The sequence below is a fragment of the Petromyzon marinus genome, chromosome 8, assembly GCF_048934315.1.
Source record: "Petromyzon marinus isolate PM22_M1 ecotype Great Lakes invasive population chromosome 8, UKy_Petmar_22M1.pri1.0, whole genome shotgun sequence".
In the NCBI taxonomy this organism is placed as follows: domain Eukaryota; kingdom Metazoa; phylum Chordata; class Hyperoartia; order Petromyzontiformes; family Petromyzontidae; genus Petromyzon; species Petromyzon marinus.
This window is the reverse complement of record NC_133674.1, coordinates 13,620,836-13,647,059: the sequence shown is the minus strand read 5'-3', so window position 1 is coordinate 13,647,059 and position 26,224 is coordinate 13,620,836. Positions and strand designations below refer to the sequence as shown.

At 41.7% G+C, this 26,224-nt stretch overlaps 1 protein-coding gene across 2 annotated transcripts; it reads left to right on the top strand.

Moving 5' to 3' along the window:
* The first annotated feature begins 402 nt into the window (after positions 1-402).
* On the top strand, positions 403-25,411 carry LOC116940247 (polycystin-2-like protein 1). 2 transcript variants are annotated; one of them, XM_032949762.2, is made up of 16 exons: positions 403-1,070; positions 2,465-2,575; positions 4,361-4,494; positions 6,465-6,715; positions 7,262-7,406; positions 8,857-8,936; positions 10,189-10,417; positions 12,731-12,901; positions 13,827-14,008; positions 14,520-14,640; positions 15,272-15,370; positions 17,912-18,033; positions 18,978-19,095; positions 19,547-19,617; positions 22,748-22,927; positions 23,140-25,411. In XM_032949762.2, exons 1-15 carry the CDS (start codon positions 785-787, stop codon positions 22,893-22,895), a joined length of 2,268 nt encoding a protein of 755 aa, XP_032805653.2. In that variant the 5' UTR covers positions 403-784; the 3' UTR covers positions 22,896-22,927; positions 23,140-25,411. The 2 variants fall into 2 exon arrangements, with proteins under 2 accessions (XP_032805653.2, XP_032805650.2); XM_032949759.2 differs by having other exon boundaries at positions 404-1,070; positions 22,748-22,922.
* The last annotated feature ends 813 nt before the right edge of the window (positions 25,412-26,224 follow it).

The following is a 26,224-nucleotide window of genomic DNA, read 5'->3' as shown; positions in this document are numbered from 1 at the left end:
CGGAAACAAGACACGAACGCGCGACCGCAACGTCACCGTCCGTATGTATTGTATCCCTTCGTTGCTCATACAAAGGTGATTTAACAAAACTACAAGTGAAAAGCGCGCATAGAAGCGTGAATATTCATGCTGCTTTTAACACCAAAAAAAGGCGGAAAGAGGACCGTAAGGATCAGAGTTTCGACGTGGAAAGCGTAGCAATGTCCACAATAAGACATCAACAAATCAATACAATCATTGAGACAATTAACAACTCGACGCAAGCACCGAGCAGCAACACGCGTCCATGGGCCAGTGCCAAATCGCTGTCCAAAAATATCAGCCAGGGCACCAGAGCAAAAATGATGCCCATCCCCCCACGCCCTCTGCGCGGAGACCTCGCGTGGCCGAGCGGTTGACAGGGAACTCTCTCCAGCGAGACGTCACCAGTAGAGACATCAACAGCACCTGGCGGGGAGGGCGTTCCACAGCCGATGCCCAACACCACGAGAGAGATCATTGCAACACCGCACACAACAACCACCACCACCTCCTCTTTCCTTCCTTCCTTCCTCCTCCCTCTTCATCTCACCGTGTGTGTGTGTGGTCCACGCCTTGCGCTTTGAGCACAGCTCCGCGAATCCCACGCAGGAACATCTGCTCAAGTTTACCACAACCACCACCACCAACCAACACCACCAACAACAACAAACACTTTCGCCATAACCTTCTCGTAACCCGCGCTTGTGTTTATTTTTCTTTGTCATTCCTCGCGGTCGGTGAGACTGTCGAGGGAGGGACAGCCATGCAGCACGGTGATAAGGGTCAACGCCTCGGATCGACAGCCATCGACGATGCCCTCTCGGACGGGAAGCCGGCCGAAGGCGGCAGCGCTTGCTCCGCGAGCCGCAGCACCGCGGAGTCGAGGGGGGCTCCCGATGCGGGCGACTACCCCAAGGGGAAACCGCTCCCGGGATCCTACGTGGACTCGTCGAGCGCGGTGTACGAGGAGATCCCCGAAGATGGGCCGCACAAGGCGGAGGAGGATCAGAGCGGCGGCCCGAAGAAGTCCCGCAAAAGCGTCTTGCGCGGTGGGTCATCGGCCCGAGGTCAAGGGCCGTTAGCGAGTTCGCAACCTGCGATGGGCTCGGAACGGCACACGAGGGCGGTGGGGGTTGTGCCAACACCACACCAGGCCGCCTTTGTCTCCTCCACGACCGGTTCGGATAATCGTCACCGGTGTTTGTTGTTGGTCGCGAGCGAGAGTTGAGGTCGAGTTTGCTGGGTCCACCGCTCCCCATAATCGGGCGATAACCACGATATATATGGTGCGATAATTGTATCGTCTGCGTTCTGCGAATCGTCGTTTCCTTGCAGTTATTGTTGCTCGTGTGTTTGTGCCCACAACCACCCCCCCCCCCCCCCAATATAAATTGCCTTTAAAAATAGGAATGTGCATGCAATTAACAAAGCGTTCTAAACAAATAGCCATGATCCATTGATGTTTTAAAAATGCTTTTTCCCCCAGCCAGAGTAAAACATTACTCTGGGAGATGGTGATGTACAATACCGTTGCTTAACGATCGGATTGTGTTTTGTGTAACTAACAGCAATGCTCGTTATAAACTTTATACACACGGATGTTTATAACGCTGCAATGATGAGACGTCTAATGGTAGTGGCAAGGGGCGTTTGTTGAGCGAGTGGACAAATGTCTCGACATGGTCGTTATCTGTATTTGGAACGAGATGATCAATTGTGAATGGATCATGACTATCACAGTGCTGTTCTGTTTTTTGTTTCAACTGCAGCCTGATTTTGGTATTGCAGTTGTATCGCGAAACGTATTCATTTGGGTTGAATACATAAATCATTAATTGAACCACCAAAAACCTATATTTTGGATGATTGACACGTGTTGAGATCTTATTTGTGTGCCAGCTTGCGTGGTGTGCTGCTGTGATTAAGTTATTCATATTTACAGTTACGTATTTCATAAATAAATTTAAAAAGTTATCATCCAGAACCCTTTACCAATCAATTGCTGGATGAGGACCTCTTCACACCGTGTCAGTCGTGGGGGTGTATTTGACCATACTTCACCCCGTTCAGGTCAGTACGCGTGTTGGTGAAGGTGGAGGAGCATAGACATGTCAGCAGAGTACTGTACAGCACTGGGATTTTCTGCACTGTCCTCTGCTGCTCGCAATGGAGCGCCACCGTGTTACACGTGCCACGTTTTAATTGGCACAGATAACGTACCATCTTTGTACGGAATGCTGGTCGGTCAGTGGTATCCTGAATACCAGGACAGTTCCTGTATGCGTGTGGGGACGGCTGATGGACCTCCTTTGGTCCGTGGTGATGTGTGGGGATGGGGCGAACTGCATGGGGTCCCCTCTCTGCCATCTGACTGATAACCACTGGGAAATATCCGCTGCCAGTAGTACAGCCCCTGGCGTTGATTTGAGTGTTTCTGCGGCAGGGCTATGGGGGACCAGGCTGACGGAGGATATAACCGATCGAGACAAGTATGTGAAGACGACTTTGCGCGAGCTTTTTGTCTACATCGCCTTCCTAATTAATCTCATCATCCGTAAGTCCAGGCCCGATGCTTCTGTTCTAACACAGATCGATACGTGTGTTTTACGGTTCAAGAGAGCCACTTGACATCAAGCACAATTCTTATGGGGTCATGATTAATGAGCTATCGCAAATTTGGAAGAGGTAGCTTCACATGCTAAAATGGAGGCCCTTAGCCATTCGTGGGTAATGGCTAATGAAAGTAGATTGCTTAACCTTGTGAAATAATAGAAACATGTTCAAGGATTGGACTAGATGTGGGTGTGTGGATTGTTTTAATATGACCGGGGAAATGAGGAAGCAGATGGTGTTGTTTATAGTACATGCAACAGCTGACCTCTTTAATTAAGATCAACAAAACTGTTGGGATATGTCACTTTGGTCTAATCCCCACTCTGTGAAGCCCTCGGTGAATTGTGAATGCTACGCCACCGAGCCTGACTCGACTCCTGAACCCTAAACCAGGGGCACTATTTAAATCATACAGTAGGACCACAAGAGCATGTACGGCAAGTGTGCCCATGGCTAAGGCTATTTATTGTCTGAACAATAAATAGAACCTATCATCGTTTTCTCTTTGTCCACAAACTAAACGTAAGGTTAAAATGTGTGTGCTTGGGATAGGGTGTCACATGCATAAATGGGCTGTGTCAGAACACAATGAACAGCTATCTGATCCCAGCAACAGGGCTTGCACAGAGCCCAGTCAAATATTGGACATTGTTCCATTATTGCAGATATGTCACTGCTTGTTGACGTGTTGAACCTTATCTTTGGTTGCAATGTCCTGTGGCATATTATCACAAAACACAGACCTACCTAAATGATTCAAAAACATAATGGTAGAGTTTTTTTTATACGTTGACGCTGCTATTTTATTACCAGCAGTGCTTTGTTTTAATGTCACAAAACATGACCTTTTAGCTCAAACATTGAATTCGTTTGCATATGTAGGGTCAGGTGCCTTGGGAAACACATCAACAAACACATTTTAAAAAATATATTGCAGTTATTTACAGTAATTTAAAGGAATTATGTCTTGTCATATACTAAAACGTTGCAAAAAAACTATTAAATATCTGCCATAGCTTTAATAAGACATTTAAATGTTGTATTTGTATTACTCGGGTGCTTAGGTGCCAGCGTTTTATATTTGAGTATTTATTCAACAGGTCCATAAATATCTTAAACATGTTTAATCCAACAAGACAAAAAGGTAAATACTGCGGGAAAACGTAACTGGCGATGGTTAAATATAAAAAAACCCTAACTTCGGATGACACGTAGAGCTAATTTGAGTGTAAATACATTTTCAAGATTAATACATGCTAAGAAACACATTTTATACTGATATTATGCACCATGAATTCTGCATTAGATGAGAGGTTTTTATTATTTCAGTTAATTTGATCAAAGGCAGCATTTAGATCTAAATTGAATACTTGTAGAATTCATAAATGTTGAAAGTGGAATTTTTCACAAGCATGCAAACTGCATAATCTTATTTTGCAACATAAACGTAGTGGACACACTCATCAAAACTCCAAAATCGCCGCCTAATATAATAAAACCACTTTAAAATGCTTCCAAGCCCTTGGGCAAATACATCCACTTGTAAGTATTCGTACAATGGCTCTACTGATTAATATATGTTCTGGGACTGATTGTTATTTTCCATGTTGCTAAGCTGATTTGCTGCTCTAAAGTTTCGTTAAATAGTTTATTTGTTTTGCTGTTGCACATAGTTTTGTTAACATGCCCATGTGCATCATTTACTCTACCACTATTCTCTCCGCAGTGACATTTGGCATGACCAGCGACCTCATGTATAAGTACACCCTGGCAATGGACAACCTTTTTCTGCAGAACACGGTCTCACCCAATGACAGTGTCAACTTTAATTCCATCTTCACCTTTGATGACTTCTGGAAGGTACTGGTGACAGTGGGAATGCATATGGATAACATTGCTACAGGATTTTAGAAAAAAACACATTTCTTACATAGCATGGGCAGGGCTTATTTTTTTTACATTGTCCGTAACGCTGCTCGGCCGGCTTGAGGTAGGGAGTATAGGTGTAAGACACTATCTCGAGAGTACAAAGTACTCTCATCCATAATAGCCCTATGTTATTGTGCCCTATATTGCCACACACCACCACAGAATAATGGACAAATAATAAAGTGAGTTTAATGTGGCGTGGCCAAAATAGTTTCCAGACCGATCGCGCTAAAATGTATCACTGAACGCGGGTATGCACTTTGGTGACACATCGTGAATGCGGATACGAGATGTTCTCTTCAATATAGTACACACTAAACATTCATACACTTTGATGGCAAGCTTTCGTGACCGCAGTAATTCATATTCTTAGTTCTTTCGGTAAAGTCACGTTGAAGGGAAACAATAAAATAATAAAATATATTATTGTTTTATATATATTTTATTGTTTTCCTTCAACGTGACTTTACCGAAAGAGATAAGAATATTCATACAATTCTAGATTTAAAGCTTTCGTGACTGCAAGGATCCATACTCTTTGGTTCTATTGGGTAAAGTCACGTAGGTAAATAAAATAACAAAAATCACGACGTTTCGGCCACAACACAAGCAGCCTTCATCAGGTGAAGGGACGAGACTGTCTGGAAGACAGCGCTGGAGTGAAAAAAGCCACGCTCAGATCACGACCTTTAAGCTGTGTGAGAAGAAACAAAGCGCCTTGACAAAGGAATTAGCATATAATTTAGCATTGAAATGGCTGAGTGATTAGCTTGTGACTGGTCACAGAAATGGCTATGTTAAAGCTATTTCTGTGACCAGTTCCAAGCTAATCACTCAGCTATTTCAATGCTAAATTCTATGCTAATTCCTTTGTCAAGGGGTGCCTCTGTGGATGTGTATACTTTAACTTAGCTATTTCAATGCTAAATTCTATGCTAATTCCTTTGTCAAGGGGTGCCTCTGCGGATGTGTATGCTTTAACTTTAACATAGCCATTTCTGTGACCAGTCACAAGCTAATCACTCAGCCATTTCAATGCTAAATTATATGCTAATTCCTTTGTCAAGGCGCTTTGTTTCTTCTCACACAGCTTAAAGGTCGTGATCTGAGCGTGGCTTTTTTCACTCCAGCGCTGTCCTCCAGACAGTCTCGTCCCTTCACCTGATGAAGGCCGCTTGTGTTGTGGCCAAAACGTCGTGATTTTTGTTATTTTATTTTTTACCTACGTGACTTTACCCAATAGAACCAAAGAGTAATATTCATACACTTTTTACGTCATTCAGACATACTGAGGCTTCTTAACACACCTGTTATTAAAAGAGAGTGATCATGTGTATCTTAAGTAAAATATCCTATGCTCAAAGTATGTTTGACTGTTCCATGTACGCATATCTCATGGCACCATGTGCATGAGGTGAGAGCATATGGAATTGTCTACATTTCCTTCTAATTTGGAATGTGTGTACTCTTTTATCCAATTTTAGTGTAGTTGTTCCAATTTCAATACATGTTTTCATACTTTCTACCTTTTTGTAAATGAAAGCCTTGGTTTGTAAAATGTCGAATGACTGAATCAGTTTTTATTGATCCAAATTTATTTTCGGTCTGTATACTGTAGTCTTTTACCAAATTACACCAGACGATGTTTTTTTTTTAAATGAAACTTGGCTTTGAGAAATAAAGACATGAGCACAGATATTGAAATATGTAACCATCTCATATTTTCTGCAAACACATTAACTCTGGCAACCGATGGTAACGAATTACAGGAACATTATTGAAGGACCTAACAAAGACACCTCTAAGGCAGTGCTCAAGATAAATATGAGCAAAGCAATCGTTATGTGCAGTACCAGCCATTCCTGTCCTCTGTATGTCAACCTCTACTAATGCTGCCTCAGGTGGTACAGGGCCCAGTCCTCAACGGCCTCTACTGGGAAAAGTGGTACAACGACATACCGCTCGTGGAAAATCAGTCGTTCATTTACTACGAGAACTTCCTGCTGGGCGTCCCGCGCATCCGCCAGCTCAAGGTGCGCAACGACTCGTGCACAGTGCACGCCGACTTCCAGAAGGACGTGCAGGGCTGCTACGCCGCCTACTCCGAGGACGCCGAGGACAAGGCCTCCTTCGGCCCGGCCACCGGCACCCCGTGAGTGGAGCCCTGCGACCGCACCTTTTGCCAATGTGACCACATGGGTTCGGCAAAACTGTTTTGCGGACACGTGAGGAAGGAAGAACCAACATTTATTCTCGTGGATTGCTCGAACAAATTTTGTCGACCCCGAATGATGATCTTGAACGAGTGGTTGAAATTGTGTCTCTGCCTCCACAGGGCAACCGCAGTTAACTTTCACATCCCAGAGGAATGAAAGGGATGATTTGAACTCACTAACTCACGATCGGGATTCTGCTGCCCGAATAAGCAATGCCCCAGCTGCAATGATAACAGTGTTCTTATAATTCATGACCAAATTTAAATACAAATATAAAAATTATAAAATATTGCCCATTTTATTCAGGTTTTTATTCCCCATGAGACTTACTTAAATCAGTCTGTGCCATTTGATGACGTGAAATTGCATGTTGATGCTTTCAGCCACGGTGCATTGGTACGAACGTGGTGGCTCACGGAGTGTGGAAAGCCAACGCCAGGCTAGACGTGGTCACATCACGAGTGCTGTATCTTGCGTGGTAGGTGGAAGTATTCTACCAGCTCGGACATGAATGGCTCTTCGCACTGGGGGCTGCTGGCGACCTACAGCGGCGGAGGTTACTACCTGGACCTGACCCGGAGCAAATCTGAGAGTGCCATCTTGTTGCAGGACCTCTTCGACAAACAGGTCTAGTGCCGTTCATCCGGAATACTTCTGACAAAGATATTTATGCATTCATAGGCTGTTTTAGATAGAGTCGAGTAACCGTTTTACTTTATGGAATGTAAAACGCTGATCATTATCAGCCATTCATAATAAAGTTTTTTGGGTTGGATCGTGTAAGCATAAATGTTGTCGTAACCGTCCACCACCCGACACAGCCAGTAAGGTTTGTCACGCAAACAACGCGCCAATTAGTTTACTACTTCAGCCCACCAGTGTTTTGGAGAGTAAATCCACAAATTGTACAATTTTTACTCTCCAACACATCGGTGGGCTGAAGTAGTAAACTAATTGGCGCGTTGGTTACGTGACAAACCTTACTCTTTCTAGATTTGAAGTTTTCGTGACTGCAAGGATCCATACTCTTTGGTTCTTTCGGTAAAGTCACGTAGGTGAAAATAAAATAAAATAGAAAATAAAAATAATCAAATTAAACTGAAAATAACTCATCTTCTTTGGTTCTTTCGGTAAAGTCACGTAGAATGAGAATAAAATAATAAATTGATAAAATAAAATAAAATAACACAATAATATTCTCACGACGTTTCGGCCACAACACAAGCGGCCTTCACCAGACAGTCTCGCCCCTTCACCTGATGAAGGCCGCTTGTGTTGTGGCCGAAACTTCGTGAGAATATTATTGTGTTATTTTATCAATTTATTATTTTATTCTCATTCTACGTGACTTTACCGAAAGAACCAAAGAAGATGAATCATTGCAGTCACGAAAGCTTTAAATCGAAAAATGAAAATAACTCAATTAAATCACTTATAACTAAATTAAATCACTTACTGTCTGTGTCGGGTGGCGGAGGGTTACGACACATTTATACTTACGCGATCTAATCCAAAAACCTTTATCATGAATAATATTTATTGCGAAAACCGACGTGTTAAACTAATTATCAGCCATGTTCTCTCAATTGCTGGGTGAAAGCTTCCCAACACCATTGTAAACCAACAAAGCCCTTCATTGCCACAATCCATCTTGAACCTGCACGAGCTGACCTCATCGCTCCATCTCCGTGGCTGTCATATCATCCCGGGGGTACTCTCATTTCATGATCAAATAAAGTTTTTCAAAAGCACCCCATTCTGCCCTTGTTCGCTTCTTTAATTCATCATTTTGCATGTGCTTGCATCACAAGCTTGGGAAAATACAGTTGGTTCTTTCCACATTTAACGTCTCAGAATCCATAAAGGACAATTTGCATAGCCACATACATTTTTATTCAGGTTGCAGGGATGTGATGTTTTAGAGATATACATGTTTACACCTATTTAATGTTGTGTGGGCTGTTTAATGATAAGTTTTTGGTCTGCACGCTGATGTTAATGTTGCGAATTCTGCATTTGTTGTCCCATGAGTTTCATTTCAGTAAACTTGTCCGATGATTTGTTCTTTTTTAAATAGTGGCTGGACCGAGGAACCCGTGCCATCTTAATTGACTTCTCCTCTTACAACGGTAACATCAACCTCTTCTCAGTCATCAGGTAACATACGCATACTGTTTTCTATTAAAAATATTGAATACACAGAAAAATATAACATCAATCACCATTCCTTCGGATATTCTGCACATGGCCTTGTGACAGCCATCATCTCAGAAGAGCCGAGATTATGGCATTTTTTTGTTAATTTAAGTAACAGAAGAATAACAAAAGCAACTGCATACAATTTTAACCTTATGATTCATCAGGACAGTATCGCCATTGCTGCCTCCTGCTGCCATTTGTACCTGAGGGGCTTGTGTTGATCATCCGTCTCCCTGCAATGGGCAGAATTTGTAAGCTACAGAAGAATTAAATTTTGACTTAAAACGTTTCGTGACTGAAGGAATTAATATTATTTGGTTCTTTCGGTAAAGTCACGTAGATAGAAAAATAATAATGAAAATAAAGTGAGTAAAAATAAAAATAAATTTTACAAATAAAATTTAACAATAAAAAACTAAAAACCACTAATGTAGACTGTAGCCTGGTTCGTTAACCGGAGTGAGTTCACTGGCAGATCATAATGTAGCCTGCCAGTACACTTATAGACTGCCAGTACACTCACGAATATGCAGAAGAATTGCGTCATACATCCAAAGCATCCTGGGATTCCTTATATTTGTTGCTGTTGAAGATACCCATGTGCATATGCTACAATTTATTTCTGACTTGCACACGTATTTTTCTGGCTGTTGAATTCGTTCTTTAGATAAAGATAGTGCTTGACTTTGATTTAGTGTATACTTAATATAAAAAACACACAATCTCTAAATTAGCACAGTCATATAATAACATCATTATTTACCCAGGAAAGTTTCACCAAGTCTCCTCCATTAGGGTGTTAGACCAGTTAAATCAATGAGTTCCATGCGTGAGGAAACCACAGTACCTAAAGAAAACCCACACATTAGAGGGGGGCGATCTATCCAGGTTTGAACTCGGCTGAACGCTGCTTAGCGTCCAATATCTGATGCGATTTTCAGGGTGATTTTGACAGAATTTTAATGTCAGATATATACATTTTGTGAATGTGATCCAGCAGTAACACTGAACGAAGTTTTCCATTGCATATTCTTATGCCACTGCATGGATAATGCTACCGAATTAACTTAATATGATTTAGCTAATTGTTATACATGCCTTCATCTTCATGGGGATGGAACCCACCACCTCCTCCATACCCGGCGAGGGAGTTAACATTTCACCACTGCGGCATCTGATGGAGGGCTGTGGTTGTCTTGTTTATGGGCAGGCTGCTCGTGGAGTTCCCTCCCACAGGAGGGGCCGTGCCATCCTCACAGATTTACACCGTGAAGCTCATCCGCTATGTCACCGGCTCCGACTACTTCATCCTGGCCTGCGAGGCCATCTTCTGCTGTTTCATCCTCTACTACATCGTGGAGGAGATCCTCGAGCTGAGCATTCACAAGTTTGCCTACTTCAAGTCGGTTTGGAACTGCCTGGACCTCCTGGTCATCATGGTAGGGTGTGGTCTGCACGTAGGACACATTAAAAATAGACAAGTAGAGATGACACGACTAACACGTAGGCTTTCGCGACCAATATTATTCATAATAAAGGTTTTTGGGTTAGATCGCGTTTATTTATAAATGTGTCGTAACCCTCCACCACCCGACACGGCCAATCAGCAAAAAAGTGTCACGTTGACAAAAGATAAATAATTCTCTACTTTAGCCCACCGGTGTGTTGAAGAGTGAATCCACATTTACAGTTTGAGTACGACGTTTCGCTGGTAAATACATCCAGCATCATCGGGCAATTCGCCAGAATGGTAAAGCCCTCGCTTGCTCCCGGTTTTATATAGAGCAGCAGGGTGACGTCATCACTTAACTCATATCAGGCGCCTCTAATCACTGCACCTGATATGAGTTAAGTGATGACGTCACCCTGCTGCTCTATATAAAACCGGGAGCAAGCGAGGGCTTTACCATTCTGGCGAATTGCCCGATGATGCTGGATGTATTTACCAGCGAAACGTCGTACTCAAACTGTAAATGTGGATTCACTCTTCAACACACCGGTGGGCTAAAGTAGTGAACTATTTGTCTTTTGTCAACGTGACACTTTTTTTGCTGATTGGCCGTGTCGGGTGGTGGAGGGTTACGACACATTTATAAATAAACGCGATCTAACCCAAAAACCTTTATTATGAATGACACGACTAGTTTAGGTGATTAATTAACCAAAAATTGTAATTGACTACTTGTTTTGTAGTCAATTGCTCTGGCCCCTTAAAAAAAATGGCAGCCGCCCTGACATTCTACCTCTTGAAGGCAGGCAACCCCCGATAAGCCACGCCCAGCATGATGTGACTAACAATACCTATGACATCACTAAGCCTGCCCATCACCTCCCACCCACTGGCACATGTGGGAACAGAAGTGAGATTTTTTTTTTGCTCCACTGCACTAATGTTATCTGACCAGTTGAGTAATGGAACCGATAATCTGTAGAGTAACTGATTATTTATATAATTAGGTGGCCTAGCATTGAATTGCACATGTGTAATGGGTTCAACTGAGTCGCAGACGTAGACTCGGAGGCAACACATTTATTCAGTTCCAACACACGGGGTAACTTTCCCCTTAACAGAATAACAACCTATGGTGGTGACCACCAGGCTAACTACACCAGTTACAACGTAACTGGTGTAGTTAACCAGGTGGTGACCACCAGGCTAACTCCACTAGATACAACGTCACGAGCTACAATGGACCGGACCTCAGCTCGGGTCCAGGTCCACGTGTTGGAGACTCGTTGAACGGAGAACGTAGACGAAGGTTTCTTCCAGGATGAACAACAACAACCCTGGTCCCTCTGGGGACCCGGCTTATATTCTCTGTGGCGTGGCTGGCTCCGCCCTTGGCCACGTTCACCTTCCAGAATCCTCGGGAAGGATCTGGGTCCCAATCACGTGACCACCCCTAGCTCCCACTTGGGGCCCCTTTGTAGACTTAACTGGTCACGTGTCCTCCTGGGTCAATCAGAGTGCCATGGCCTCGAGTAACCTCATCCTTCAGCCGGCACCCACACACCCTGTCCTGTAGGGGTCGGCACTGCACGCGAAGCGTGGTGCCATCTAGCGCTATCCATCAGCGCATGCCGTGCCCCTCTAGGGCCGGTACTGCACCCAGCATGTTGACATCCAGCGATGTCACTACACGTGTACTGATTATTTACTGCCATTACTAAAAGTACGAAACATGCTAACACAGCTAAGACGAATAAATGCTATGAATAAATTGGCAGTCCAAATATATTAAATGTATGCATACAGTATAAGAATAGGTTTTACCCTTTCTGGCAGTAAAACAGGAGGCGTTAAGATGTTCAAAAACCAAACAGAAACCTTTTGCAGGGAATCAAGTCTGCATTGACCAAAAATACTTGTGTTGAAATATGCAAACAGCTGTTCGCCTTTTGGCATTCTCTGGTCTAACACTGTGTGAGACTAGGCCCTAGAGAAGGCAGTCTCTGGTATAAACCAATCAATTTTAAAGACAATGCATCTATTACCAGAGCGTGTTTTTTGTTTGCGTGTTCACGACAATGTATGTGTGGTTAATGCAGACATGATTCCTTACAAAAGGTTTTTTGTTTGGTTTTAGTGCCAGAAAGGCTCAAACCTATTCTTATACTTTGATACTGGCAAGAAAAGTCCCAGGTTAAACAAAATAGATTCGGCTAAAAGAATTGTCAAAAAAACGTTAAATGTGATACATTTAACTCGGGCTATTGGTGAATCGCTTTTTCTTTGTTATTTTGTTTCGCAGCTGTCGGTAGTGGCCATCATCTTCAATGTGTACCGCACGGTGACTGTGAACAAGCTGCTCAAGGCGCTGCTGGATGAACCCAATAGATACGGCAACTTTCAGTTCCTGGCATTTTGGCAGACGCAGTACAACAACATGGTGGCAGTCAATGTTTTCTTCTGCTGGATCAAGGTGACATTTTGAGATTAAAAGTAAACCTAATATTAACGACTTGGGAGGTGTCTAGGTGGCTCACTATTTCCGAGGCTCTGGGTTTATGGCCTGTGTGTGACAGATATAAATTGGGATAACAATCTCAGGGGTAAAACTGTTCTCAGATATGGCATGACACATTGGAGGTCTTGTCGTCTCCGTGCAATTACTAATAATTGTACAAAACCCCACTGTAATAAAATTGCTGTTTAAAAAATACTCGACATTTCAACATGACGAGCATTATGAAATTTTGCCATATAGCATTATGATATATAACGACTTATTGTTGGTAGCTCAGCTAATTGGAGAATATATAGAGTTTATTGATAACATTGAGGTAGTTTATATTTTAGGTTTTTTTATCTGTTTACTATATGGTATTCATTATATAGTGTAGTGTATACCCAGTTGCTGTTAATAGCTCTGCTTATTGAAGAATATATTGAGTACATTTATTATATTGATGTAATTTAGACTTAGGTTTTTTTCACATCGGTTTACTGTATGATAGTTGAGTTGTTGCAGCCCCCTTTGGCGTCCATGCACTAGGTGCCTCTGTGGATGTGTAGGCTTTGACTTTAACACAGCTATTTCTGTGACCAGTCACAAGCTAATCCCTCAACTGTTTCAATGCTAAATTCTGCCGTTTGATATGTAAACCCCCTTTGTCAAGGTGCCTCACTTCTCTCAACCAGCTTAAAAGACGCTGCGAATCTTAGCAGCATTCATTGTAGCTCTGTCGTCCCGACAGGTCTGTTCCTTTCACCTGAAGAAGGCCACTTGTGTTGTGGCCGAAACGTCGTGAGAATTTTACTGTTTTATTTTAATATTTTATTCCCATTCTACGTGACTTTACCGAAAGAACCAAAGAAGGCATTATGACATTGCGTGCTCTTTTTAGTTTTTCAAGTACGTGAGCTTCAACAAGACAATGACGCAGCTCTCCTCCACGCTGGCTCGCTGCGCCAAGGACGTCCTGGGCTTTGCCGTCATGTTCTTCATCATCTTCTTCGCCTACGCGCAGCTCGGCTACCTTCTCTTCGGCACGCAAGTGGAGGACTTCAGCACATTCAGCAACTGCATGTGCGTCTTAAGTGAACGCATTCTGACCGGCTCATAGTCAGCCGAGGCTGAGCTAGCGGAGACTGCACTCGAACGAGTGGTGTGTGACAGGCGGGTTACATTCACCTTTTGGTGGTGGCGTTTGAGAGGGAGGGCCAATGCGGCGGAGGAGATGATGAATTGCGATACATTAGCATTATGAGAAAGATGATACTTTCCTTCATGCTGGTTGTGATAGTGGTGTAAATATTGGTGATGATGGTGATGGTGATTACAGCGATGCGAGTGATGGTAATGATTATGATGATTATGTCACTGATACTGCTGATGGTGGTGAGAATAATGATTGGTGGTGGTGATTACAGTGATGGTGGTAGGAATGATAATTATTTTACGGTGGTGATGCTCATTGTGACTGTGGTGGGAATGATGAATATCATGAGTGATGATGACGACATAATTATCAGCATAGAGAGACATGCAGATAAGCATATGCTGTTTTTATTTACACAGTTTACCGGTGCTTTCACAGTTTCACCCAGTTCCGCATCATCCTGGGTGACTTTGATTTTAACGCCATCGAAAATGCCAATCGAGTGCTGGGCCCGCTCTACTTCACCACCTATGTGTTTGTCGTCTTTTTCGTGCTCCTGGTGAGTGCTATGAACAATTTCTAAATGTGGTTTGTGCATGCTCTGTGAAGTTTTACTTCGCGTTTAGGATTTTATACGTGAGCAGTTATGTATGGTGTAGCGAAGGCGCGGTGCTGTTTATGTTTTCGTAGTTGTGCTGTACAGCTCTCTGATGTGTCCGTGGGTTGTGCTGCGTATTGTTCAGCACGATGTCCAACGTTATTCTGCGCGTGCCAGGAGCTTCTTCGGGAATTTAATTGTAATTTTAAAAAAAAAACTAACTTCCTGAAGAAGCTGCCAGAAAGAGGAGCATAATGTTGGATGATATACCGAATAACACACGGTGCAACCCCAACACACATTAGAGAAGTGGTGCAATATAATAGTCTGTGCACTGTGCAGTGAACCCAGCAAACCTGAGCTCATTTGTCAGCCATGGTTGATATCGTTGGCAAGTGATAGCTGAACCTGTCCTGGCTCTGCCACAACCCCTTTAACAATCACAACTGCCCAGTGTGTTGAGGTATGGTCAAACAACCCCCTTGAGTGACACATAGTGGGTAGGCGTTAATGTAGCAGAGGATAAATATAGTGCTAAAACGTAAGTTAATATCTGACCATGTGACTAAATGTTTCTTTTTTGTAACCAAAGAACATGTTTCTGGCCATCATCAATGACACCTATGCAGAGGTGAAGAATGAACTTGCGGAGAAGGAGAATGAGTTTGACGTGGGTGGCTACTTTAAGAAGGTGAGTGTTTCCGAAACCTGGGGCAACACGAATTAAGTTTTAGTGTGGCCTGGGTTTTACATTCTTCAGTTGCAGCTAAATGGTGAAACTTATCATCCCAACAATTCTAAAGGAGGTAATACTACTGCATAGGTTTTCACGGCTATGCTGTACAGTGCTCAATTCTAAAGGTTTATTCCAATGACTCAGTAATGTGCAACTGTTTCAAAATACAAGCAACTGATCAATAATATAAGTTTTTTTGGGTTAGATCGTATAAATAGATCGTGTGTTGCGCCCGAAACGTCGTGATTTAATTTATTTTGTTTTATACCTACGTGACTTTACCGAAAGAACCAAAGAGTATGGATCCCTGCAGTCACAAAAACTTCAAATCTAGATTAAATATAAATGTGTCGTTAAAACCCGCCACCACCCGACACAGCCAACTAGTAAGGTTTGTCACGTCAACAGAACATGCCAATTCGTCACTAGTACAGCACACCGGTGTGTTGGAGAGTAAATCCACAACAATAACAATCTGAGTACGACGTTTCGCCAGTAATTACAACTAGCTGCATCAGGCGAAAGTCAGATTTGTGGAGAAATCCTCCTGTTTCGTTCCTTAAATAGAGGGATAGCTGTGATGACGTCACTTGTGATGCCTTCACGTGCGAGGTGGGGGGGGATTAATGAATGCATATAAATTACAATGGGTATCCATTGTCGGTTGGGTTATTCATATGGTAAACAACGCACATTGTGCATGCACATTTTCCTTGCATGCAATAAAATAGCAGTACCTGCTATTATCTGCGTACACGTACGTAATCCCCGTTGATGTATGGTGACATGTATAGGCATGCATTTAAACAATGTATTATTTGATGATTCGCTTCCAAGCAGCACCAAACCTGTAGCTATTCAAACGGTTAAAATTATATATTTTTATAAATTACGATAGATCTCTAATTCGTCTTGGCCAGTAGTAACTAGTTTTCCACAGATCTTCAGCATTATCAAAATCAATTGAGTATCCTTGTTGTCTGCCAAACATAGTATTTGCCACAAGTGCAATTAATCCGGTACACACCTTCTGTCGATAGCTTCGGTAATACATCTTTAGTACCAGATATTAGTTTCTGTATTTTATCTACCGTACCAAATCTGACTCAGATGTTTTGTTTTTCCAAAAATCTGGCTAGTTTATCAATTACTCCCGCAAAGTACGGTATTTTAATAGTTTTAATTACTTGGTCAGTTTCAACTCTCGTGTTATTTGATTTGGCTTTGGCATTATTGTAAACGTTCAATTGCAGCGCTGCTTTAACGTGTTTATTTTTACTTCTCAGACTCTCACGTTCTGACACTTTCTTAGCCTGATGTTTGAGCGTCTTGATGAGATGATTTATGTGCGGGGTGATGGTGTGACTGCATTCAGATAGGCGTCAATGTGCATTTTCTTTCGATAAACGCTGTAATTTTACCATTTCGGCCGCGCCTGAGCAGAATATCCAGAAATGGTAGAGTTCTGTCAACTTCTACTTCCACAGTGAACTGGATGGATGGGTTTTGCGAGTTGACATGATTTAGAAATTCGTTAAGTGTATCTTTGCCGTGTGACCAGACCATCAGCATGTCATCCACATATCTAAACCAAGCAGATGGTTTTAGTGTGCTTGAAGCTATTGCTTTTGCTTCAAAATCTTCCACGTACAAATTCGCAATCACAGGAGACAAAGGAGAGCCCATTGCTGCTCCTTCCTTTTGTTTATAGAAGTCACCTTTCCACAAGAAATAGGTGTTCTTTAGATAGTGTTTAGCTAGTCGTGGGATATCTTTGGCTAAACCTGTGTTAATACCAGAGTATCGAGTAATTTAATTGACTTGTGAACAGAGAAGTCATTAGGGTTAAGCTTAATAACTTTTATATTTACGAGATGTTCTGAGTTTTGAATGATGTGAGTTTTTTAATGGCCGCGAATCGCCGACATTAAACAAATAAGCAACCGAGTTGATTTTGTTATGGGATGTTGAGAAATATTTTTAGAATGCAATAAAGCTACATGCACAAAAGTTGCACATTTCACTTCACTTTTAGAATCTTAGGACTTCAACAAGAGTTACCCATGGGGCCACAAGTGTTATTTGACTAGTACATGCTGATGTTATATCCATGTGATATCATTTTGATTGAATGAAATGTTTAAATTATGTTTTAAACTTATAAAAAAAATTGTATATTAAAAAATTACAACTTAGAAATAAACATGCTGTATAATTGGTAAGGGGTGAAACAATTTGATTCCTGGCCACAATTAACTACCATCAGTGGGTAGTGAGATCTAGTCTCACCAAACCACACTGAGCAAGTGTGTGCGGTGATATGGCAAAACCCCCAGGATTGAAAGGCACGTCAAACCCTTTTTTCAGCAGAGGATTATTATATTTACAATGTATTTGTCATTTGGACAACTTCACGAGACGGTAAGTGGATGCCAGGCTTTAACGTTAATTGTCAAATCGACAGCACATCAAATGAGCGGTAATGCCATGTTGCAGGTCTACCTTGACATACGGAAGAAGCTGGGCAAAAATCGGGGAAACATCGTGGACATGATAAGCGTACTGGATGCCTCCAGCCAAAAGATCAATTACGACGACTGGAGGCTAAAGCTGAAACGGTCAGTTTGCACTGACTGCACCCTCTGTGGTGACCCACGTGATGTTACACTGTGGATCACGTGTTTAGCAATACTTTTATGCAGAGCTCAAAAGGGCGTCAAATAGCGTTTTGTCTCACATTGCAAATGAGCCAAAACGGCTAATTTGAATACAGTATATCAATTATGCAGATATTACCAATTGCGTCACTTCTACAATAACTCGGGCATCCCCACGTAATACTAATCCCCAAGTTATACTAATACATTAATGTGCATATATTACAGGCATGTATCCATTCACCCACACAGCAATTCCATGAATTATCAAGATTAGGGGTCACAAACTCATTCTGTTTGGTCTCGTTTTACTGTAGTTTTTGGATATTTTTGGTATTTATTTTCTCAGCGGATGCTTGTTTTTTCCATTAGCCTAAATATAACGTGAGCATATAATTTACGTATATCATACATTGTAGATTATTCTCATGTGCACACATTGATGCGTTTATTGTGAACGTAAGAATAAAATGTAATAATGCAATGGATGAACCTTGACATGTGTATTACATTGATACTATATATTCACAGTATCTTCTGTTACACGTTTTATGCGTCAATTAAGGAACGTATTACATTTGTCATCGGTTTAATAATAATTTAAATGCATAAAGCGCCCTTAAACAATGAACCTCGGGGCGCAATGCATGGACAATAACTAAAGAGAAAGGGCCATGTTTTTAGTCGAGACTTGAGGATGTGCAATGTCTCAGAAGTCGTGACCTCAAAGAGCAACGAGTTCCAAGGTTTAGGAACCGCAATTGCAAAGGCGCCGTCATCCCAAAGTGTGTGTAGCCTAAACCGTTGGACATTGACCAATGAATCCATCACGACGGAACGGTTGTTCATCAGAGCAAAGGCTTGTTTTGGTGTTGGGTCTCTTTTGTCCTCTCCTTCACGAGCAGCCTGGGACACAGTGACGAAGAGATCGAGGCGGCTTTTGCCAAGTTCGATAAAGACAAGAACTCAGTGCTGGACTCAAATGAGATGAAACTCATGAGAGACGAACTTAAAAGCCAGAAGGTACCTCTAACCACTTTTGGCACCTGCTCCGAAACAAAATTAATGTAAATCCATTGGACAGTGATAAAGTATAATGATCCTCATTCATACGTGCTTTTGTTTACTCTGTTACTCTCTACTGTCGTACACTATTGCCAGCAGCAACTACGTGGCATCAAACGAAGCTTGGGTTGAAGGATATGCTACATTTCCACTGCCCACTACAGCAATTTGTTTCTTGCTGTGGCTGTTCCACCTGATGACGGACGCTTGCGTTGCTTCCGAAACGTCGTGATTTAATTTATTTTACACCTACGTGACTTTACCGAAAGCACGAGAGAGCATGGATCCCTGCAGTCACGGAAACTTCAGATCTAGATTGATATGTATTGTATCACTCTTGTCCACGTGTTTATTCAATTTGCACGCAATCCCCCATCGCTGTAACTGAACACCTGGTTTTGTGCTGCAGGCAAACAAACAGGTGGAGATGACTGATGAGGAGAAAGACAGCGTCGATGTGTCTACGCATGAGTTCAAAGGGTACGCACATCTATTGTCTTCACTTCCCATGCTAGGTTATCTTAGAGACATCACCAATGTTGAGCGTGGGATTGCGTAACTCATGAACATTGTAATGGTGTTCTAGGGGTGTAGATAGTTGGCATAATTATGGTCTAGACTATGATTAGAACTACAAAAATGCCCCCCCCCACCTCCCCCCCAGAAGAATGTGCGCACCCCGGATTTGTTAGCATTTTCTTAGTTTTTTTTACGAAGTCTAAAAGAGTTTATATCTGTAGGGTTTGAAGGATGATGAATAATCATCAACGGCCGTGATATGTGCGATACAAGATAAGTGAGTGTATTTTTAACATCAGTATTCTCACTTTTTGAATAGAATGAGACGTTATTTCAAAATTCAATTGATTTATGTGTATACATTTTCTAAACATTTCTGCTCCTGATTAAAATATTTTTTTACAAGGATGGATCGTGTACAATAATGTAGTAATCAACATAGTAAGCGGTTAGTGTATTAGGGATAATGGTCAGGTGTAGCAAATCATGGAGAGAGGGCGTGTGGAAAATATAATCCATGTAAAAAATAGGGGCGGAGCCACAGGGGGGGCTGGGGGGGGCTCAGCCCTCCCTGAAATTTTTGGAAAGTCGGTAATCGGGATAACCGGATATCCGGCTGCTGCAAAATGCTGCAGGCTGCCACCTTGTGTGCTGCCCTGCAGGCTGCCACCTTGTGCTGCCCTGCAGGCTGCCACCTTGTGTGCTGCCCTGCAGGCTGCCACCTTGTGTGCTGCCCTGCAGGCTGCCACCTTGTGTGCTGCCCTGCAGGCTGCCACCTTGTATGCTGCCCTGCTGGCTGCCACCTTGTGCTGCCACCTTGTGTGCTGCCCTGCAGGCTGCCACCTTGTGTGCTGCCCTGCAGGCTGCCACCTTGTGCTGCCCTGCAGGCTGCCACTTTGTGCTGCCCTGCAGGCTGCTTGAGCGGCAGCCTTTCAAACTTATCGAACTTATTAGCCACATCAGCGGCTCCGACCTATTAATAAACTCCGCGTTCAAATCCAATAAAGTTTGTTTTATACATTTGTGGTGCCCATTGGAAAACATAAACACTGGATATCTCAGAATATTGAAGTCAGCTTCCCCCTAAATTCAAAATCTTGGCTTCGCCCCTGGTGAAAAATAAACGAAGGTTATGACTGAAGCATGATTATAATAATTTGGGGATGGGATACAAATAGCCTGGAGGTATGTTCATAAATTAAGTAGTGTCAGGTGAGGGAAAACAATCGGGGCGCAGGTAATGAGGAGGTCCGGAGCTGAGCGGTTTCTACACACATTACGCAAGGATCCGGTGACATTTCAACGTTGTTTTATTCGTTTCAAGTTGGAATGTGTTTTTACAACAGATTATGTTGGCTGGTGAGTGTTCACTACACTAATGTTGCATTAGAGACCGTCCATAAATGACGTCACGCACCTGGGGGGGGGGGTCAGACATTTGTGACGATGTGTGACGAGGGGGGGGAGGTTTGAGAAATGTGACGTCACAGCAAAATGCGCTACTTTAAATAAATATCGACAACACGTTCTACTTAATTAAGTAGACTTTTTAATAAATGTTTTCTCCTACAGCATCAGAGTACAGCGCCACATTAAATATGCACTACAATGGCAATAGTTTAAAGCGATTTGAAGCATGTTTTATTTGGGGGGGGAGGGGCAGAGCTTTGTGACGTCATATTTGGGGGGATCTGACTTTTTGTGACGCCGTGTGACGAAGTGGGGGAGGGGTCAAAAATGTTCACAGTACATATCATAAGGGGAGTAAGGTAAGGATATACACCAACATTTATTTAAAGTAAATTATGTAATTTTCAGAAACTTGGACTGTAGCGCTAAATGCATAAACAACTTAAGTGGAGAAATTAACCATCGAAGATATGCTGATGACATAGTAATTACAACAGCCAATGGAAATTGATCACAACAAATGCTGTCGAGCCGCATGACAAACAACATTGTGTACGAAATGCACTCCGCATTTGTGTATAAGGGGCCGTCCATAAATGACGTCACGCGATTTTTGACCCCACCCCCCTTCGTCACACGGCGTCACAAAGTCAGACCCCCCCCCCACAAATATGACGTCACAAAGCTCTGCCCCCCCCCCCCCCCCAAAAAAATAAACCATGCTTCAAAGCACTTTAAACTATTGTCATTGTAGTGCGTATTTAATGTGGCGCTGCACTCTGATGTTTTAGGAGAATACATTTATAAAAAAAAAGGTCTTTAATTAAGTAGAACGTGTTGTCTATATTTATTTAAAGTTGCGCATTTTGATGTGACGTCACATTTCTCAAACCCCCCCCCGCCTCGTCACACATCGTCACAAATGTCTGACCCCCCCCCCCCCCCCGGAGGTGCGTGACGTCATTTATGGATGGCCCCTAACCCAGAAATAATCAGCAGTTCCTTAACAACTGCATTGTGGTTCTCTTTGTCTTAGATCGCCATAAATAAAATGTAAATGACCGAGAGAGAGAGAGGAGACCAAACACCATTGTAGACCGGGTTCTGGCTTATTGTGACTGTACAGTACTGTAGGTAGCACAAATGCTCACTGCTGGAATGTTTATATTACGATGACAATTGGCAAGCATTAATTATTTATTGTAAGGAAAACATGTCAATGACATATATAGTTTGATCATAGATTAGCCTTTATCTACTGATGAAGGCCTCCGCATGCCATGTTGGTTGTGTGAGTTGTTTGACCATACTTCACCACACTGGTCAGCTTGGGTTCATGGACTGCGGGGACCCAATAGCGGTTCATTTATAATTTCCACTAATGTTTGCAATAGCGGAGAATAAACCCGGATCGCTGGATTTATAATGTAGTACGTTAACCACTGCTCTTTCATACCATAGTACTTTATATAATGTGTATAAAAGGTGAAGAACAATCTTTCAAATGGCGTTTATTTAGCTGCAATGATATTTCAATGAATAAATCATCCAAATGGAATTGGAAATATACTTTGCATGTAAACAGGTAGCATGCAAGATGATGGATAGTTTCTATACCCCACTAATACATCACATGAACAGCATAGAAATGACAAATGTGTTTGTGCCACTTGCTCTACAGACTGGTGCAAAATGTTGATAACCTCGAGCAGTCAATCAGCACCATGTTCTCCAAGGTGGATGTCATTATGAATAAAGTGGGATCCTTGGCCAAGAATTCACCCAAAGCCCCCAAAAATGTCTATCAAAATGCCCCCGGAAATGGTTAAATCGGGAAAAAAACGGATGGACAGATGGTAAGGTAACATTTTTACTATATTTTTAAAAATTATGTAGTATAAGTTACGATCACTCATTATTTAAAATACTCATTATAATAATAATTATGGATATATTGTAGTAAGTTTAATAGCACACCTTACTCTACAGTAATAACTGAAATGTGTTGTTTAAAATATACTTTTATACTGTACACGTATTTCCATGTTGACAAGTCGTGTGTTTTCCTTAAAGGTGAGGATTTCTGAAGGCAACCAGAGGACAAGAATCATATTTCTGAAATATATGTGGATGTATTTTCCTTTCTCTGTACTCGTACTAGCCATTATGAAATGCAATACGAGTCACAATTAAAAAGCACAACTACAATTATTTGTAAAAATTCAATAATTGAGTAGAAGAAACCTTAGTTTAATGTATTTTGATGGTCATGTCTGTGTAATCAGATCCGTGATGCAGATTTCAGCCACATCTCATCACAACGATTGACTGTTGCAAGGCTTTTCAAATACAGTACAGTAAACATTAAATAAAACCCTGCAGAAAAACTCGTGGTTATTTTTCAACTTTATTACAGTCTATAAAGTTTGGAGGCCCAAAATCTTATTTAATGTTGTATTAGCAGAATACTTGGTGATCTTGATCTGTTAAGTGGTACATTTGAATTAAGATATTAAAATTGGAGGTGAGAACAAGTTCTCAAAATGTTATGGCTATGTAGAAGTTATCTAAAGGCATCTTCTACTATTTCCTATCTCAAATCAGTTTGAATACTGTAATTCATATTGCATCACAACCCACGGTATGTCTCGAAGTCCATATTGTTACAACAATTTAGGAGTTAACAATGCAGGCCATCGTGCTCTGGTAGTGCCATCTGAAACACTGTCATGTGGTGAAACAAAACACACACGTGAATGTCACAGTTTCAGCAGATGTATCACTCTGGTGTGGTTGTTGGTTGTACTGCGAGTTGTTCGCCATGCTGGAAGCTTCTTCTTGAACATCATGCCAAAAGTGTGGTACAACCTGAACACACATCGGAGAGCAATATAGTACAAATACGAAAACCTACTTACATATTACAAAATCTGCAACAACAACAACAAAAAACCACGTAATAAATGTTGCTCAGTTGTGTTAAGATAAATGTTTAACACATGTAAAAAGGCATACAGCCTCTCGATTAAGGGTAGGAACTATATGCTCTATCTTGTAGTGTATGTTTAAAGTCCCGCTGTAAATGTTGATGTAATCTTTGCATGCAAGTGGGAAAATTACTATATAGTGAAAATATAAGCAGTATTAAATTGCTTGCAGTTACATCTCTCATCTTTGTTGCTTTATGAAGAGATTACATTTATTTAAGTACAGTACAATGTCGCATATCTTCCACGATCGTGTAACCGCCCACACCCAATGTATTGGATAATAGCTATTAAAAATTTTGTTCAGTTTTTTGGTCCATATTTTGTCGGGGAAAATCATGTTGAATAACATGAACAACTATAACGATATATTACAAAATGGACGATAGAATTAATATGGATATTACATTTTGTACTACCTGCATATCGTGGCAACCCTGTGACCCAAAAGGTTGAACTAATTTCTAAGCTTTTAGCATAGCTGCCTATACCTCAATCCCTGGCAAGTTAGATATGCGATGTTGTACTGTTCTTTTTGTCTTCATATTCGTCATATAACCAAAACATTGTCTGATATATTGTCCACCTGGAAATGTATGCATGCCAGTTATAAACTATATAGGTCATGATCGGCTTTCCAGACTTTAGGACCACAGATTACAGAAATATACCTTTTCACAAAACAAACCTGTCTGGTCTTGTAAAGTTGAAGAGGTATTTCCTTACTTCTTTTTCATATTGCATGGTAGGAGTAAATTAAATCGGCAGTGGAGTGGTGGCCCAGTGGTTAGTGTAAAGTGCAGTGAAACTGGCTACCTTAATTCGATTTCATCAGCGGCCATATCAACCGTTTCTGGGCCACTCGTTTACCAACCAACACAGACCAGCACGAAATATGGTCAACCAACCACCGCCACCATGACAAGAGATCAGAAACCTGTGGCTCCGGAGCAACATGCGGCTCTTTAAGGACCATCTCATTCATATGCATTGTAGCTCCTGAAAAAAAATGGCTTTTTATTTTGGTTGCCGACCCCTGCCCATGACTATCCCATCAGGGGGGGGGGGGTGGGGTTTCGTCCAACAGTGGATTGAAAAAGGACTCTCTACATGGTTATTTTAAAGTGATGAAAAATATTTTGAATACCCTCCACGTTTCATAATTATAATGTTGCTAAGTTTTTGAGTACTTCAGTAATGGAGAATCCAGTTTTCAAAAATCCCATGGACCATTAATTTTATGGAAGACCAGACAGGTTATATTCAGTTTTGCTTGACATTTGCAAGAGTGCATTTGACGTGTTATGCATGTTTTAATATAGTTCACCCCTCCCCCAATAAAAAAAGTGTTAAATTAATCAATTGCCCACAAATATTCAAGGACTGTACATGTACATTGCAGCATGTTGTGATTAGAGTTATGTTCTCCCTGTGGTCGTATGGATTTCTCTCTGGGTCATCCAGTTTTACCCCATTTATATTATTTGGCTCTTATAAATTCCCACATCTAAGCCACTACGATGAGCTGTGTGTGGCCAGGTCACCTCTGAAAAAGAGCAAAAATCTTGGTGGGCTTTACCTGGTAAATACCGAAAGAACCAAAGAGTAATAGGAGTATTAAGTATTGTATATGTATTGTATTGCATATTTATTGCATCAAATAGGAACTCAATAAAGCACTTTAATCCTCGAGGAAACGTGGGAGCCACATGAAACGTGAGAGCCATCCGATAAGCAAGTGCCAGACCAATGAAAGGAAGCACCTAAGTTCTTCAATAAAGAAAAATGGTAAATACTATTTCACAACATATAGTATGATATTAGTGTAGTTTTATTCAAGACCTACACGTGGATTGTATGGGATTTTCTTTAACCCAGGCGTATGAGTTTTGTATCCTTATTTTGAAGGGTCCTGCACTTTCAAAGCCATAAACCAAAGTTACGTACGGTTTTTTTAATCTCGCACCTTTCCCCCCAAAAAACGTACAAATTTAAAGTTTGAACCTCCGGCTAAGAAAGTTTGCATTTCGTTTTCCGATTGTTAAGTATGTCATTATACCTTACAATCGGAAAAAAAAAATCCTCACTTTTGACGTTTTCAATCTCAACGTATTGAGTACCGTACAATTTTGAATTGACACAAACGTTGGGAGAAAGTGGCCAATGCCCAA

Coding starts and splice junctions, on each gene's coding strand:
- LOC116940247 (XM_032949762.2), top strand. CDS start 785: ATGCAGCACGGTGATAAGGGTCAACGCCTCGGATCGACAGCCATCGAC. Junction 1,071..2,464: donor CCGCAAAAGCGTCTTGCGCG/GTGGGTCATCGG, acceptor TTTCTGCGGCAG/GGCTATGGGGGACCAGGCTG. Junction 18,034..18,977: donor TGGAGGCTAAAGCTGAAACG/GTCAGTTTGCAC, acceptor CTTCACGAGCAG/CCTGGGACACAGTGACGAAG.